General features: G+C 38.9%; 1 protein-coding gene across 1 annotated transcript; it reads left to right on the forward strand.

The window, feature by feature from the left end:
• Positions 1-4,293: 4,293 nt before the first annotated feature.
• On the forward strand, positions 4,294-5,265 carry LOC110944748. The gene has a single exon (XM_022186395.1). The coding sequence runs from the start codon at positions 4,294-4,296 to the stop codon at positions 5,263-5,265; it is 972 nt and encodes a 323-aa protein (XP_022042087.1).
• Positions 5,266-12,677: the final 7,412 nt, after the last annotated feature.

Here is a 12,677-nt window from a genome sequence, read left to right on the forward strand (position 1 = left end):
ACAATCAAATAAGTACAACTATTATCTTTCAAGTTTTAAAGTCGCTAAGGCACGAGTCCATCCTAAGTGTAGCATATATCATCAATCATCACAGAGCAGTACCTGAAACATGTGTAAAAATAGGTACGTTAGCATAAAAATGCCTGTGAGATACATAGGTTTTATTGATTTAGGATTCATGACTTATAAGTTTAAAGAAAAGGTTTTAATAAAAATAGTCATGATCCTTGTAAAAGGTTTTCTTTTATAAATCATTTATATGAAATCAGATGATGTAAAATAATAATACATAGGAAATTAAATAAGTAAGTAGAATAAGTTTGTATAATAATATATTGTTTGAAAAACAATATTTTGATAAAAAGGTTTATAGTATATATAAAAGTATACTTTGGTTAAGAAAGTCGAATAAGTAATATATTAAAATATATTTCCGTTCCAGAATCGTTAACCCAACTGTCCTAGATAACGCCACGGTATGTAATGCAATGAAAACACTTATATATAAGAAGTACCAGCGACGTATCTACCATGTTTTCATCACATTACACCCGTCCCGTTATCTAAACACTAACCAAAAACTAGTCATTAAGTAAATAGTATATTAACCATACTTTAGTTGGTAAAATAAATAAGTTTTCAGTAGTATATCAAAAGTATACTTTGGATTTATAAATAACATATTAAACTATGTTTTGGTTTGAAAATAACATATTAAAACTATGCTTTGGATTATGAAGATAACATATCAAACTATGTTTTAATGATTAACAAAATATCTGTTGGTTTTTGTACAATATCCCATATGAGAGCATATCAAACTATACTTTTGGGAGTATAACTTAATATACAAAAATAATGTGATTTAAGAATTCATTCAGACCTAGTGCATCAAAATACACCTTTGAGACTATAGAAATACCACAAAGGCAATCCCTATTTGGATGGAGCAACAAATTGGTTTCAGACATTCCATGACAACAGGAATGGGGTGTCAAATCCTATAGCGCTATATCATACTACCAACCGGTCTGGTGAACAAAATAAGTACTATTCCAACAATTTATTTTATAATCTTTGAAAAAGCAGTGTTTAAACCATAAATAATCATTCAGTTTGTCAAAAGATAAGTGTTAACATGTATAATCAATTATACTTTGAAATCATGAAAATAACAGATAGGTACACATGCTTCACCCCAAAACATTTAAAAACAGTAAAACAGGGGACTATGTACTCACTTGAGAGTGCTTAGAAGTCTTGAACAACTACCAAGCAAGCTAGAGGGAGCACTGAATCAAACGGCACCTAATATTGATAACTACATAAATAAACCGGACCTTAATCGAGAGATTGGATAGTATGAGGTCTCGTGAACCAAATGAGCGTGGGAACTCATATGATATGGTTTAACAAGGCCTACCTACTAAAATGAAACCTATCCTAAGTGCTTTCGACCCATTATGACCCGTTTAGGTAGCTCACGCTAGTTTAGCGCGTCGTTTGCATAAAACGCCTTAGGACCTACTAACTAGTCCTATGACAAGTATTATATGCCTAAACATGTTTAATTATGTTGCATAATCAGTTAAGTGACAAAAGTTTGGGTTACATATGCTTAAACATTAATTATGCATAAAAAGGGTATTTTGGTCAATTTCCTAAGGCATATAAACTACCTATCATACAACTACTTAAACGAAGTGACCATAAGGTATCACCTCAGAAGGTTATTCCCTATGCAACTATGGTCACTAAACATGTTTGGTCGGATCCTAATGATCGACCAAACGGGTCGTGTTCGAAAGTCTAAGCGGGTGTTTAGTCCGCTTGACTTACGACTCTACACAAGCACTAAACTAAAAAGTGACGAGCTAAACATGCCGAAACATGTTTAGTTAAGTTAGAAAATAGGTTTGGTATCAAAACAAACGGTTTTGATACCTATAAGTAGCTTGGTTACAAAATACGCGAGAATATGCATTTTGGCCGAAGCTACGACTCGTCACTGAGCCTAGATAACGTGGTAATCAGTAGGTATAGTCACTAGGGACTATAACCATCGTGATTACGCTCACGTTATGAAGTTCAAATGAACTTTGCGTTGACCATAAACTGGTCAATGCAGAAAGTCAAACGCAGTTTGACTTTAACGATAAAAACGAAAGAAAAGAACGAAAGAATACTTACAAAAAGGTCCCCGCAAGATTTGACCCGATTTACTCTCAGGTAGGAAGCATATACTTCCACTTAGAGAGCAAGAATCAGATCAAATGTGAGGAAATCAGCAAGACAAGGTGGGTATTTATAGATTTCTTAGAACCGTTAGGATCGTTTCTTGAAATCCGGGCTTCAATCTCAACCATCCACTTGGGCACATGGTATAGAATACAAGGGGAACTCAAATACCAGCCCATAGAATCAAAAATCAGAGATTAAAACCATGGGAATAGGTGGGAAAGACCAGATTCAATTTTTCTGCATTTTTGCTGGTCTAGGAGGTCCTTACGGATCGTATGGGTTAGTGCTTACGGTCCGTAAGCCTTGTGCAGGTCAGCAAGTTTCAAAAATGGCAGTTTTAGTCCCTGAAGGGCCAAACTTGGTTTTTGATGCATTTTTGACACGTTTAAGCCCCGTTAACCCCATTTCAAAGCTCTAAAATGAAGTTAAAGTATAGGAGACTTAAAATGTGCTCAAAAGTATCTCAGATGTCGGCTCGTTTGGTCGTACGGTTGCGTTGTTTGGTAAATTACGACGGAAGTCGTAACGAACGCAAAAACGATCCAAATTAAGCGACGAATGAAATTTTATCATGCCAAACACTAAAATAAAATATTTTAATGCTTAAATAAATTTTTGGATGTCTGGATTTATTCAGAACGTAAGATATGCGCGAAAATGCAAACTTATGCACTTTTTGACAATTTTAGTCCCCGAATGACCAAAAGTTTATTTTTGTGCACCAAACACCTCAAAGCCTATTTCTAAGCTATGTAGAGGATATTTAGGGTATATTTAACTTATGATCAAGTTTCGGAAGGTTCGTTACTATACAAATCAGTATAGTTTTGCAGTTTGACACAATTAGTCCCTGTGATCGAACAAACGTGATTTCAACACACCAAACCCTCCAAAACTTGTTTCTAAGTTATGTAAAGGTTATTTAAGGTATGTTAAGCCTATTTCACTATTCCGGAGTGTTTGTTGCATTAAACTAGTTATATCTACGCATCAGAGCGCGTATAACCCTCCAGAAAGCGATTTAAAGCTTGAAATCGAACAAGAATTGATATGTGCAAACGATACACATATTTTTACAAATCCCAAGTATGAAATACAATATTTCATTGGTTTGGTACTTGTTTGATGGTTGAAGTGACACAGGTGTCACAACATGTGTGACGTGTGGAATCCGTGCGCGTGCGTAGACCGAACACAAGAACGTATATAATCTGTGATTCTATAGAATAGTAAAACGTGTTGTAGAACTCTTCAGCCATGATGTACGATTCTTCAATTTTCTGTTTCGTGTAAAGCACCTTGATTTTTTTCGCCTCGTTTATCACCTTGAATCTTCTCCTTTGCAACTTTCTCTCTCAAGACTCTCTCTTTAATCTTCAAAGCTCCAAAGTTCTCTAGAATGGCAAAAGTTCCTAAATGAAGACATAACCCTTCTATATATAGGCAAAGGCATAAGGGTTTTCCCCTTATTTACAAGTTTGCCACCTTGCCTTTTTCCTTATATATTACGTTATAAAACCATGTCTTCTACTAATTTCTGCTACGATCTGAATTGACGGAGGCGATAGACATTAGTGCACTCACACGATTCACTTTGGAATAGTCGACGTTTTTCTACCCGAAACAATCTAAAGTTTTATGAGCATATCTTTTATGTTAATTTATATGTGATTTTATACTTGTTACTTCGTTCATTTCAAAACTATTACACAGTTCGCACATTTCTCGCAATCTAAAGCAATAATAATGGTCTCTCGCGAACAAATTAAACTTATGATGTTTCCATTATTCTATGTGATACAATGTGAAAACTTGTTATGCTATGTGAAACCTATGTACTATGTGATACAATTTGAACATTTATGTACTATGTGATACAATTTGAACATTTATGTGCTATGTGATGCATTCTGTGATACAAATCAGTTAAACAAAAACATTATGATCAAGTCTCATCCGATCCTTGCCTTGCATCTTTAGATGTTATCAAGCCGACTTTCCAACTCTCACAAGAAGTCCAAGGCTAACACCCAGAAGAAGATGATGTCTTTTATGGCCGATCATATCGCACGTATTGTTCCCAAGATTGTCACTGAAATTCAGGGTTCAAACACTCCTCCCTCCTCTGTTGACTCGAAAGCGGTCCAACCAAAACCTGTGAGCTTCAACTACAAACACTTCGTCTCCTGCAACCCTAAGTCTTTCACGGGCAACGATGGGCTGACTTCAATGCTGGAATGGTTCGATAGCATTGAAGTTACTTTCATCAACAGTGAGTGCCCTGAATATCTCAAGACTAGGAGTGCTACAGGTGTTTTCCAAGGTAGAGCACTAGAATGGTGGACCAATGAGAGAAACATCCACTCCAATGATGAAGCTTATGCTTTACCGTGGGCCGAGGTTAGGGAACTGATGATCCTCGAGTTCTGCCCTCCCCACGAGCAGCAAAACCTCGAAGACGAGTTCTGGCATCTGAAACAGGTTGGTGATGACAATCTGGCCTATACTACCCGTTTCAAGAAACTCAGCATAATCGTGCCACATCAGGTGTCCACTCCCAAACACATGATCACGAAGTACATTCATGGGTTACCCTCTGCCATTCGTGATGCCATTGAAGCAGCACAGCTAGACTCCATTGAAGAAGTTTACCGATTTGCAACGAGTCTAAACAACAACTGTGTTCGTGATAAACAGTTTAACACACCTGCCTCCTCGAAACCAGCCAACCAAATCACCCAGCAGTCAAGTGGTAGCAAGGGTAAGAAACAGAAGTCTCAAAACTCTGGCTGCAATGCGATTGTACCTGCTGCAAATCCAAACCCTGCTTCCCTTGAGAACACCAAGAAGCCATACACTGGGGTTCATCCCAAGTGCGATACTTATCACTATCATCACCCTGCCAACTCAGCTTGTCGCCATTGCACTTCATGCAACCGCTATGGTCACACAGCTCCTTACTGCCACCAGACCAACCAAGTTCAGCAAGCTCCCCAGAACCCCAAACCAGCAAATAATGCATGAGCCTGCTACAAGTGTGGTGTTACAACACACCTCCGTCCTCAATGCCCCCAACTAAATCAAGAGCAGCCACAACAGCAAGCCCCACGAGGACGAACATTCAACATCAACGCCAAGCAAGCTCAGAACGACAATGACGTCGTTAATGGTACGTTCCTTGTTAATAATCTCTACGCTTTGGTACTATTTGATATTGGTGCGGACAAAAGCTTTGTGTCCGTTGAATTTGAACCTTTGTTAAACTGTGCACACTCTAAACTACCTAAGTCGTTCTCAGTTGAGATTGCCAATGGTAAGTCTATCTTAGTCGATTCTATTCTCCGTGATTGTCTCCTTACCCTTAACGATCACGTTTTCACTATTGACCTGATACATATGCAATTGGGTAGCTTCGATATCATAGTAGGCATGGATTGGCTACGTAAAAACCATGCTGAAATTGGTTGCCATGAGAAGTACGTTCGTTTACCTCTCCCGTCTGGTGATACTTTGCACGTATATGGAGACCGAACTTCTAGAGGACTAAAATTGATGTTATGCACTCAAGCGAATAAATGCTTACGTAAATAGTACTTTGCCTTTTTAGCCCATGTTGTGAAAGAAAAGGGCAAGGGAAAGAGCGTAAGTGATGTTCCAGCAGTGTGTGATTTCCCTGACATCTTTCCTGAAGATCTTCCTGGTCCTCCTCCACCTCGATCTATTGATTTCCGTATCGATCTCATACCTGGTTTGACACCTGTTGCCAAGGCTCCCTACCGACTTGCACCCTCTAAGATGCAAGAGTTATCTAGGCAACTCCAAGAGCTCCTCGACAAAGGTTTTATACGTCCAAGTACCTCACCTTGGGGTGCTCCTATGCTTTTCGTCAAGAAGAATGATGGTTCGTTTCGTATGTGCATCAACTATCGTGATCTTAACAAACTCACCGTCAAGAATCGTTATCCTCTCCCTCGCATCGACGATCTATTCGACCAACTACAAGGTGCAACTTGCTTCTCTAAAATCGACCTTCGATCTGGTTATCATCAACTTCATGTTCTCGAAAAAGACATTCCCAAAACCGCATTTCGCACTCAATATGGACACTACGAGTTTGTGGTCATGCATTTTCGCTTGACCAACGCACCCGCTGTGTTCATGGATCTAATGAATTGTGTTTGTAAACCTTACTTGGATCATTTTGTAATCGTGTTTATTGATGATATTCTCATTTATTCAAAGACTTAAGCTGATCATGAACTCCATTTACGCCTCATACTAGAACTATTACGTGGTGAACGTCTATACGCAAAGTTTTCTAAGTGCAAATTCTGGATCAAAGAAATACAATTTCTCGGGCACGTCATTAGCAAACAAGGAATCCATGTCGACCCTTCCAAGATAGAAGCAGTGAAGAATTGGATCACGCCTAAATCTGCATCTGAGGTTCGTTCCTATTATGGGTGAAATTCCGAGCCCATATCCTGGATTATATCTTGAATTATATCTTGATCACATAATAGCTGTTTACAATCAGGCTACTGGACCAGGATATTGGTAATATCCTGATACTGTATCCTGGTATTTGCTAACAGATTTCTTGCAGGTTACGATTGCAGGATCCTAACGTTAACTAGGACCTGTTCTCCTGAAGACTCGTTCCATATGGTTAGGAAGTAGACGTTGAAGCCGCAAGACAAGGTCTACAACGTTCTAGAAAGAATATTCCGAGGCATCCCAATATTTTAGGAGAAATTTTTCTTTGTTTGTAACTATATAAATGTGGATAGCCAGATCGATAGGTCACAACAACACACTCACTGCTCTCGAACTCTTACATTTTCTCTCATAATTACGCACCAACACTCATCACTAGCAAACATTGTAACACTTAGTAGTGATCTGAGCATTATCCTGCACTGTATCCTGGTTATTCAAGCTATAAGAAGAACAAGGTAGCCGACGATTGTCAGCTCCCGAGGTTTTATGCCGGAGATCTAGATTGATCAAGGGCTTTCCTCGTATATCTCGTGTCAACCTTTACATTTTTGCTCACTGTTTGATTATTGATATAGCTTGGTATCTTGAGCTATATCATGAAAGCTGTTTCTACAAACAACCAAATCAGTATATTTTTTACTAACACTGCTAGCACACTACCTCACAAAACTAATTTGATCACTTAATTGCTTTGGTAATTTTTGACCAAAACAATTTGGCGCCCACCGTGGGGCCAGTGGTGCTATTCTTACTAAAAACCTTGCTAAAATCTTTACTTGGTTTTCTTTTTTCGAAACTTCAATGGCTTCGAAATCAAACATGAGCACTTCCTCCATGCCTGCTCCAACCTCTGCTACAACCGGTTCGGTGCTTCCACCACCTCCACATATGCAAGCCTCTTCACAGGCTTAAGCTCTTCCAAGGAGGGTTGAGACTCACACATCTTGTTATAGGTGAAATTTTGGGCCCATATCCCGACTTTGTATCTTGATTTTTTATTAGCTGTTTATGATCAGGATACCGGACCAGGATATTGGTAACATCCTGAGGCAGTATCCTGACTATTACTAACAATTTTCTTATAAACGTTGGTTACAAGGGACTAACGTTAATGAGGACCAAGTCACCCTGAAGACTCGCTCAAATTGGTTATGATAAGGACGTTGATGGCGGAAGAATGGGTCTTGTAACGGCTAGAATACAACAAAGGCATATTTTGTGAGAATTTCGGATGCAAATTAATGCTATTAATGTTGTAACGGTTATGTGAGCTGAAGACCCAAATTTATAGTTAATATGCACGTGGAAAACAAGTTGAAACAACCCCCCAACATTCAGAAGGGAATATTCTCCGTATCCCGGAATAACAGGATAGTTAGTTAAACTTAGAAACTATATAAAGGGGATGTCGGATCACTAGAAACACACACCAATCCTCGTACTCTCACCACTGACTTGCCTTTTTTGCAATCTTTCACTCTTATTCACTCACATTACACAATTATTGTAACACTTAGAGCTGATCTGAGCATTATCCTGCATTGTATCCTGGTTATTCAAGCAATAAGAAGAATAAGGCAGCCGATGATTGTCAGCTCCCAAGGTTTTATGCCGGAGATCTAGATTGATCAAGGGCTTTCCTCGTATAGACTCGATGGTGGAGGCAATCGCCGGTCATGAAATGCTGACCTTTATGGATGCTTCCTTAGGATTCCAGCAAATCCAAATGGAGCCATCCGATCAAGAAGATACAACTTTTATGACACCGACAGGTCTTTATTGTTATATTGCCATGCCTTTCGGATTGAATAATGCAGGTGCAACGTATCAGAGACTAGTGAATATGATGTTTAAAGACAAACTGGGGGACACCATGGAGGTGTATATTGATGATATGGTGGTAAAATCTGAGAAGGCGGAGGATCACCTCCAAGATCTTGAATGTGCATTCAATATCCTGGACCAATACAATATGAAGCTGAATCCTGCTAAATGTCATTTTGGAGTGGGGGCAGGAAAATTTTTAGGATATATGGTGACTAAGAGGGGAATAGAAGCAAGCTCAGAACAGATTAAAGCTATCCTGGATATCAATCACCATCCAACATGAAAGATGTGCAAAGGTTAACATGACGAGTAGCGGCATTGAACATGTTTATATCAAGATAGTCAGAGAAATGCAAGGAATTCTATGATATCCTGAAGAAGAATAAGAAATTCGAGTGGGGAGAAAAACATGAAGCAGCCCTACAAGGATTGAAGCAGTATCTTTCAAGTGCACCTCTGCTGATGAAGCCCGAGGATGGTAAACCCTTATCCCTGTATCTTGCAGTATCAGGGAGTGCAGTAAGTGCCGTTCGGGTAAAGGATCATGATGGTCAGCAGTATCCTGTTTATTATGTCAGTAAAAGTTTGTTAGATGCTAAAACTAGGTATTCACATTTAGAAAAGTTGATATTAGCCCTAGTTTTGGCATCGACTAAGCTTAGACATTATTTTGAGACACATAGGATTCATGTTAAAACTAATTATCCTGTTAAAAATGTGCTTAGGAAACCTGAGATGTCGGGTAGGATGGCTAAATGGTCCATAAAGTTAAGTGCATATGATTTAATATATAAACCTAGAAATGCTATAAAGTCTCAGGTTTTAGCAGACTTTGTGGCTGATTTCAGTAGTGACATTCAAAATGAAGTAGACCTAGAAGTACAACAACTAGGTGAAAACTCAGAATCCAGGACGTTGTATACTGATGGTGCATCTAATCTAACAGGAGTAGGATTAGGTATACTACTAAAATCACCACAGAGGGACATATTACCCCAGGCTGTTAGGTGTGAATTTCATGCTACTAATAGTGAATCAGAGTATGAAGCTCTGATGGAATATGAATATTAAAAGTTTGCAAGTATATGTTGATTCCTTGTTAATCACTAACCATTTCAATGGATCCTATGCAGTCAAAGGTGAAAGGTTAATCGAATATCTTGAAATTGTCAAAAAAAATTAGCAGGATATTTCGAAATTTTTACACTTGAACAGGTACCAAGAGAGGATAATGTTGAGGCAGATGCTCTAGCAAATTTGGGATATGTAGTCAGGATACCGGAAGGAACTCGGATACCAATACTACATATCCTGTATCCCGAGATGGAACTCTTCAAGTCTCAGGATAAGAATGTAGCAAGTGTCCGGGATCCTGGTGATGAATATCCTAAAGAGAATCCTAAATCCTGGACGGCTCCAATTATAAAATACCTCAAAGAAGGAGACATCCTAAAGGATGAGAATCCTAAGGCTTTCAGGATGAAGGTATCTCAGTTCACTATTATAAACAATGTTTGGTATAAAAAGTCTCTTGCAGGTCCATACCTAAGATGCTTGGAGGATCCTGAAACCAAGGAGGTACTTCAGGATATACATGAAGGAGACTGTGGCAACCATACTGGGGGCAGATCGTTGTTCTCGAAGGTGTTAAGAACGGGATACTACTGGCCGACTATGAGAAAGGATGCTGCAGAATATGCCTAAAAATGTGATGCATGTCAAAGGCACAGCAATATACTACATCAGCCTGATGAACCATTATATCCTATCGTATCCCCTTGGCCATTCATGAAATGAGGTATGGATATAGTGGGGAAACTCCCAAAAGCTCCAGGAGGAAAAGTTCTTATGCTGGCAATGACAGATTATTTCTCCAAGTAGGTCAAAGTCGAAGCCTTTGTCCAAGTCAGGGATCAAGAAGTGGTATCCTTCATAAAGAGGAATATCCTGACAAGATTTGGGGTACCAGCTGAGATAATTTGTGACAATGGCTCTCAGTTCATCAGCAAAAGAACCACTGATTTTTGCAAAAGTTGGGGAATCAAGATGATCACATCAACTCCAGTACATCCTCAAGCAAACGGACAGGCATAATCCTCGAACAAGATAATTGTCAACAATTTGAAGAAGAGGTTAGGTGCTAAAAAGGGAAGATGGGCAGAAGAACTACCGTTTGTCCTATGGGCTGATAGGACAACTCTGAAGAATGCTACCGGTCAAACCACCTTTTCTTTAGTGTTTGGGGTAGAAGCAGTGATCCCAACAGAAATGGTGATACCTACAGCCAGATCAAGCTTCCGGGATCTTGAGACAAATCCTGAAGCCTTATGTCAAGAACTAAATACTATTGATGAAACGAGAAATGCAGCAAAGCTGAGGATGGCAGCATATCAATAGAGGATATCCAAGTCATACAACAAGAATTTAAGGACTAGGAAATTTCAAGTTGGAGATTGGGTGTTAAGGAAAGCTTTTCAAAATACAACCAATCCTGTTGATGGGAAGTTAGCCCCAAAATGGGAAGGACCTTATGAGATTGAATCGGAATCTGGAAAAGGAGCATACCGACTTAAGAATATGGAAGGGGATATGTTGCCAAGATCCTGGAATGCTATACACCTTAAAGCCTATTTCAAGTGAGTTTAGAATTTAATTTCTAACTCAGGATGGTATGAATTATAATCCCTATTTATATGGTTATTTAATTATTTGTTGAAACCCTATACTGACTTAAGCATCAGAGGGGTGTTAGCCAAGCTAACACCCACCTTAGTTTAACATTGTTTCGCAGAATATGCTTCAGGATGTTACTCCAGGATATATACTCAAGATGAGTCGAAAGATTAGAGGATTGGCCCTCTCTCTCACGTTTAAGGGATTCTAATCCCTTCAAAGGTGTAAAGGTATTCACCTTTCTCTCGAATTGGGTTTAAACACCCCGCCTAGAGCGCAAGTTATCCAGGAATAGTTCAAGATAGCGGGGCCACTTCATGTAAAAGTGGCTGACAATTTCGTTATTATTGGCTATATCCTGGATTTTAAAGGTACATGAGGATTGATCACTCTATCTCACGAAAGGGTATTTTCATACTCTCTAAGGTTTAAAGATATTCACCTTTCTAAGTCTTGGAGTTTATACACTCCCGCCTGTAGCGCATGAAAACAAGGGTTTATCCCCAGGATACTAAGGGTTTATCCCCATGATACTAAGGGTTTATCCCCAGGATATTAAGGGTTATCCCCAGTAAAACCAAAGTTTTTGGACAAGTTCCAAACAGACTATGATTGTGCTTGCAAGTGCAAAAAATTTTACAAAGTTAAAGTAAAGGAATACTGAAGTATATCATGCACTGATGCAATATCTTACATAGACAGGGGACATCCATGCTGGGGACAGTGCAAAGGATTCAAAGGTTTAAAGTGGAAATTATTGCCTAAGTGTTTCTGGTATGATTTTTATTCTTTAAGTCTTGACAGCCTTATCTATGTGATCTAAATCTTCTATAAAGTTGTATTCAACCAAGTTTTTGTCTAACGTTTTTAAAAGATAACAAAAGTGTTGAACATTTTATCAGTATCCGGACTAGGATATTCAATCAGAATATACAAAGCGTAACTTTCAAAATAAAAATGTAGCAATAACAGATAAGGCTAAAAGGTTAGTTATTTATTATTAACAGTCCAAAAGGTTTTACTCTTGGCTTCATCTCAAAACGAGACCCATCCACCAAAAGTACAACTAGTTCAAAAGCATATTTACATAAACAGTTGAAGGCTTCGTCCTGAAAACACAGGATCCCTCCACCTTCAACTGTTGATTGTTCAAAAGCATATTAACGTTGATGACCAAGGGCTTCGTCCTGAAACTCAGGATACCTCCACCTTTGGCCATCATATTGTATCTAAGTGCAGGAAAAGTAAATGCAGAAAAGTAAATTGCTTCGGGGTTACAGACCATTCAAATCTAAAAAAAGTGGGCTCCAGCCTAAGCAACAATATCCATCATTGCCCACTTTGATGCTCTCACACAGCAATATCACCACCATCCTTCTTCGCCTCCTCAGCACCAGCATCCTGAGCAGCATCCTAACCAGCATCAGCACCAGCAT

This window comes from Helianthus annuus, chromosome 16, assembly GCF_002127325.2.
Source record: "Helianthus annuus cultivar XRQ/B chromosome 16, HanXRQr2.0-SUNRISE, whole genome shotgun sequence".
Classification (NCBI taxonomy): Eukaryota; Viridiplantae; Streptophyta; class Magnoliopsida; order Asterales; family Asteraceae; genus Helianthus; species Helianthus annuus.